Source organism: Polyodon spathula, chromosome 37, assembly GCF_017654505.1.
Source record: "Polyodon spathula isolate WHYD16114869_AA chromosome 37, ASM1765450v1, whole genome shotgun sequence".
Lineage (NCBI taxonomy): Eukaryota > Metazoa > Chordata > Actinopteri > Acipenseriformes > Polyodontidae > Polyodon > Polyodon spathula.
In genome coordinates this window covers 4,055,044-4,061,105 of record NC_054570.1, presented here as the reverse complement: position 1 = coordinate 4,061,105, position 6,062 = coordinate 4,055,044, and the positions used below count along the sequence as shown (strand labels likewise).

Genomic DNA, 6,062 nt, shown 5'->3' with positions numbered 1-6,062 from the left:
GTGTGTGTGATAGTGTGTGAGTGTTTGTGATGGTGTGTGAGTGTTTGTGATAGTGTGTGAGTGTGATAGTGTGTGTGTTTGTGAGTGTGATTGTGTGTGAGTGTTTGTGATAGTGTGTGAGTGTGAGTGTTTGTGATAGTGTGTGAGTGTTTGTGATAGTGTGTGAGTGTTTGTGATAGTGTGTGAGTGTTTGTGATAGTGTGTGAGTGTGAGTGTTTGTGATAGTGTGTGAGTCGCAATTTTCATTGACTCGGCTCGACTCGTGTCTCAGCTCGAAAGTCTCGACTCGAGTCATAGTCTATGATGAAATAAATGACAAGATCAGTTTCGTTTTCAATCACCGCAGCCCTTCTGCTGCGTGCAAGCGCCAAATCTTTAGAAGTGAGAGGAACACACGACACACAGGCAGAGATGAGCGGCGGCAGCGTGGAGGGGGGACCCAGAGCCCCTGTGCGCGTCACGGACAAGACAGGGAGGCAGCAAGCAAGCCTGCCAGCACCAAGCAACACCAAACTAAAATAAACTCCATCTAAAACAAGCACCTGACATCGTTTTTGGTCTTTATTTATTATTATTTACTTAAGCTTAAAACTTAAATGCGGTAGAAAAAATAGGGGTTTAGTTCTTGCTGTCTGGTTTAATGTATATTCACATAACTTTATACTATAAAATATTTTGCTAAAGTGCAATCGTGTACAAGCTTATTAACTTAATAAAAAAAAAAAAACATGTTTTGCACAAGAAATTTATAATAAGGCACTGTACATGAAGCACACACCTCTCCGGACCTGTAACCAGTGTGCTTATGTTAGTTTTGATGTTTTTTACGCGTCCGTACCCGTCTGCAGCCGCTGGTTCTTAAGCACACGGCGCAGCTGATCAGGGAAGCTGGTGCGCAGTCGTGTTTGTTTTTGCAGAATTCCCGAATTGAGTGAGTCACGAGTTTGATTCACTTAATACATCGGGATTAGTATCCTGGGAAGATGTTTTAAAGTTTTTTTTTGTTTTGTTTTGTTTTTTTAAAGAATACATTTATTTAAAAAAAAAGGGCAGGCCAGACCACAGCAGCATGATTCTGGGAACAGGCACAATGAACACTGCCAGACTCAAGGAGGTTGAGGACGGAACTGCATTGTTTTCAATGAATTTTTAAGAAGTGATCCGTTATTACACACACCCACTGCTGGGTCTCCTACCCTTTCAAAGTAAATTTCTTTCTGCAATATTAAGCACGTTTGGTTGAGTTTACTGATTTTGAACTGGAGTATACATGTGCCAATATGCAATGGTTTTTAAACTCTGATTTTGCCTCAGTCACTTTATTTGTTCTGTTTTCCTTTGTAACTGCTGTGTTTTAAGCTTAGAAGAAAGCTTGCTGTATCAAATATCAAATTAAATGCCACAAAATGTCCTTTTGTAATGATAAGGTATCTGAAAAACTATCAGGGAGTTTCTCTTGAGAAAAAGTGAAAAACACTCAGGCTGCCATCAGTAAAACTGTGAATAAATGGTTCAATACATTCTTTGTTTTGTGGTTACATTACTGTACATGCAACTGGGCATAGGTAAAGGGGCCTCTTAAGGGTCACTGAAACCGTGGACCTTGAATGGCGAACATCAATGGGGCAAGTATGAGCACAGTATTGTGCATCTCAATTCTGCATTTATAATTGAAATGTTCTTTTGTTGTTACCTGTAATCTCCTGTAAAATGCATAAATCAAACAGTCTCAAACTGTCAGAACTAACCAAGCCAGATAGGTGACTCAACTCGACTCGAGCAAACTCTGTGACTGGACTTGAGTTTGGCATCTCAGTCTCGACTCCCGTGTCTCAACTCGACTTGAGTCTTACCCATCTCAACTCGACTCATCTTCGACTCATCTTGCCCTGTGTCTCAACTTGAGTCTTACCCCCTGTGGCAGTGTGCCCCTCCCATGTGTGGATTTTGTGTTTTGTGTTGCGTGTGTTAATGTTGGTGTACAGGTATTGGTGCACAGGATATAAATGGGTCTGTGTAGCACGAGTGATTTAAAATATATAGTTGTATTTAGGCACAGGGATTGCACTTCACTTCACCTGCATTTAAAGTGTTTGATGTGGTGAGCATGTGAGCACAGGATTGCACAAATTAGTTCACGTGCTGGGATTCAAGTGAATGATTGATTAGTAATTGAATCCCAGCACAACAGTATATATAGATGCACCTTGTGACTGTGTGTGTGTATTACAGCACCTTTTTGTGACAGGGTGTGTGTTTTAAAAACTGGCCCGTGGAGAATACAGGTGCCTTACATGGGCTGGAGAAATAAGTGTTTATAATTATTATCTTTTTTTATTTTTATATTTTTTTATTTGACCTATCCAAGAACAATGTGAACTTGCAAACATTCCTGGGAAACAGACAGCAAGACAGATTCAGTCAGATTCAGTAATATAAATAGAAAATAGAGCAATGACTGGAAATTTAAACTAAAACAGAGGCCACTGGAAATGTCAGGGCTGCTGCGGAGAGCGAGAGGAGAGGAGGGAGAGACAGGACTGCTGGACTGGGCTACTGTGATGACTCTCCCCTCTATCCCTATGACGACGGGACTCCTCCTCCGAGGGGTGGGGCTGTCATGGGCGGCAGGAACAGGGACTTCAGTTTGAGTGACATGGCAGCAATTTCAGGGTCCTGAGTTTCATACGCCTTCACGAGCCGGGCAAATTTCAGGACGCCTAAAAACAAACACAAATAAAGAAGCCTGTCAGTAACACAGAGAGAAAGAGAGAGAGAGAGAGAGAGAGAGAGAGACACACAAAGATGCACACACTTGCACAGTGAGAGAGACGCTCGCACAGTGAGAGAGACTCACAGACTCAGAGAGAGATACACACAGACAAGGAGACGCACACAGACACACACAGACTCGTGCCAGATAAACTGTGGTAAGAAACTGTTTGAGCTGTGTAAGAGTCTGGGGGTGTGCATTGTGAATGGGAGAGTGAGGGGTCTCTGTGTAAGAGTCTGGGGGTGTGCATTGTGAATGGGAGAGTGACGGGTCCGTGTAAGAGTCTGGGGGTGTGCATTGTGAATGGGAGAGTGAGGGGTCTCTGTGTAAGAGTCTGGGGGTGTGCATTGTGAATGGGAGAGTGACGGGTCTCTGTGTAAGAGTCTGGGGGTGTGCATTGTGAATGGGAGAGTGAGGGGTCTCTGTGTAAGAGTCTGGGGGTGTGCATTGTGAATGGGAGAGTGAGTCTGGGGGGTGCATTGTGAATGGGAGAGTCTGTGTAAGAGTCTGGGGGTGTGCATTGTGAATGGGAGAGTGACGGGTCCGTGTAAGAGTCTGGGGATGTGCATTGTGAATGGGAGAGTGAGGGGTCTCTGTGTAAGAGTCTGGGGGTGTGCATTGTGAATGGGAGAGTGACGGGTCCGTGTAAGAGTCTGGGGGTGTGCATTGTGAATGGGAGAGTGACGAATGACTCTCTTGGCAGACTCACATTTAACCCCCAACTGGGCAGCAGTGGCATTGACTATGCCATAACAGACCTGGACAGCAATAACTTAAATGCACCAAGAGTAAAACCTCAGTCCTACCTACCAGACCACTGTCAAACTGTCCTCTACCTAAAGAAACCCCAAAATGGAGCCTCAACCCCACTCTCTTCAACATTTCTATGATATCAATGATCAGCCCGGTCTGTTTGAACAGGTTATTTGTCAATATAATTTCATATTCAATATTAAAAATAAGATCTACCAGTCGCAAGGTGAAGCCTGTGTCCAAAAAATTGAAGTCCAGGCCTGGCATTTAGTTCTGTCGCTTTGACAATGTTTGATCTGTTGTCTGTAGCGATGCAGATTTCCTGCTCTTCTCTCAGACCCCAGGAAGACTGGCAAAGCAGTCTGTGAAAAATACTTGCGACTTGGGAGTTTGTATTTCTAGCTGATCGTTTTCAACAACTTGATAAAACCTTCTTTTTCTTCAGTGTAGACAGGAACCGTATCTTTTGCAGTGTGATTTGTTGCCATCGTTTACTGCTTGGTTCATATGGTACAACATTTGAAAATGATTCTGAGACAGGGGTTTGTATTTTGCCTTTTTTGGCAGCTGATTTATTTAGTAGGCTCATGTCCTTTACTGTATTGAATAGGGCGTCCTTGCTTCAGGTGACGAAACAGATTGGATGCATTGCCTCCTTTCGCTGCCACAGCCGTCAAACACACTTTATAAATGATGGTTACTGCGAGTGTCTGTTGATTTGAATCCGAAGCAAACCTCTGAAAAAGCTGCTTTCTTAGGGATCAGCGCATTCCTCTCCAGTGACAGGGATCGGCGCATTCCTCTCCAGCGACAGGGATCGGCGCATTCCTCTCCAGCGACAGGGATCGGCGCATTCCTCTCCAGCGACAGGGATCGGCGCATTCCTCTCCAGCGACAGGGATCGGCGCATTCCTCTCCAGCGACAGGGATCGGCGCATTCCTCTCCAGCGACAGGGATCGGCGCATTCCTCTCCAGCGACAGGGATCGGCGCATTCCTCTCCAGCGACAGGGATCGGCGCATTCCTCTCCAGCATTCCTCTCCAGCGACAGGGATCGGCGCATTCCTCTCCAGCGACAGGGATCGGCGCATTCCTCTCCAGCGACAGGGATCGGCGCATTCCTCTCCAGCGACAGGGATCGGCGCATTCCTCTCCAGCGACAGGGATCGGCGCATTCCTCTCCAGTGACAGGGATCGGCGCATTCCTCTCCAGTGACAGGGATCGGCGCATTCCTCTCCAGTAGAATGAGAGAAAGTTTCGCTGATTTGCTCTTTTGCTCACAGCAGCAGCCACAGTTAGGCTGTGAGTAACGAACACAGAGGCTGTGTGTTGTCTATTGAACAAATTATTTTAAAAGTTGGATGTGACCGGATTGATTTAATGGTTAAATGAGATGTTTTATATAAAATATTACTATGTTTTAATTAAAAATGGAAATAATACAATGTAATAGAAATATTACCAGTCAAAATACCACTCTACTTTTGAGATTTCCATATAGTTCAAATGCAATAGAGTCCACGAGACATGAACTGAGCAGTGGGAAGAAATGAAACTGTGTTAGAACATAGGGTTAGTTTCTTCAAAATTAACACACCGATGTTTTTTTTTTTCTTTTACACACTTCATGTTTTTTTTTTTATCTGTTTGCAAGAGAGAGGGGACACACATAGACAGACAGAGAGACACAGAGAGAGAGAGAGAGAGAGAGAGACACACACAAAGCAACATGGAGAGAGAGACACACACACAGACACACAATGAGAGCGACACACACACACACACACACACACACACACACACAAAGAGACACAAACACATATGCAGAGAGAGACACACAGCACAGAGAGTCACACACACAAACGCACACAGAGACACACACATGCTCTTGTTAGTCTCTGCACTGGCTCTCACACAGTGCTGATTCCCTATTCTAAACTCCAGAGGGGCCTGGGGATCAACACAGTAATGAAAGTTATAGGTTTAAGTAAATCCTCATTGAAACGACACTGTGTGTAAATTGTTTCTTGTATTCTGTGATACCGGGTTAACTCTAACAGGGACATTCTTCTGAGCTTGTTTGACCCAGACTGCCCTCCCATTACAAACATGCCACAGGGGCATCAGCACAGTGTGTCCACCTCGATGCTGCCAGAAGGGGGCTGCACTGAATCCCTGTTTGAGAGGGTTTGGATCATTATGGGATGCCTACCTTCGCCGTCGTTGCTGAAGCCGTACGACTTGATGACTTCCTGCTGGATCTGGGTCGCCACGGGCAACACGAACTGCAGCATCTTCCCCATGTCATTGCAGGCGCTCTCGCGAGCCTCCTGCAGCCGAGCCTCGCTGTCGGGGGAGCCCAGAGCCTTGAGCACCTCCGCCAGGACCACTGAGAGACACGAATATCATCAATACAGGACCACTGAGAGACACGAATATCATCAATACAGGACCACTGAGACACGAATATCATCAATACAGGACCACTGAGGCACGAATATCATCAATACAGGACCACTGAGAGACACGAATATC

General features: G+C 45.2%; 2 protein-coding genes across 2 annotated transcripts in view; both read right to left on the bottom strand.

The window, feature by feature from the left end:
- Positions 1–6,062, bottom strand: part of LOC121304304 (zinc finger protein OZF-like) — a 727,904-nt gene that overhangs the window by 389,012 nt on the left and 332,830 nt on the right. The window lies entirely within an intron of this gene.
- The window catches only part of grcc10 (gene rich cluster, C10 gene), a 6,488-nt gene continuing 2,749 nt past the window's right edge, over positions 2,324–6,062 (bottom strand). The window contains exons 2-3 of the mRNA XM_041235416.1: positions 5,740–5,916; positions 2,324–2,720 (exon numbers count right to left, since the gene is read on the bottom strand). Coding sequence (XP_041091350.1) covers positions 2,581–2,720; positions 5,740–5,916 — 317 coding nt within the window. The 3' untranslated portion in view covers positions 2,324–2,580. The remainder of the gene's footprint in view (positions 2,721–5,739; positions 5,917–6,062) is intronic.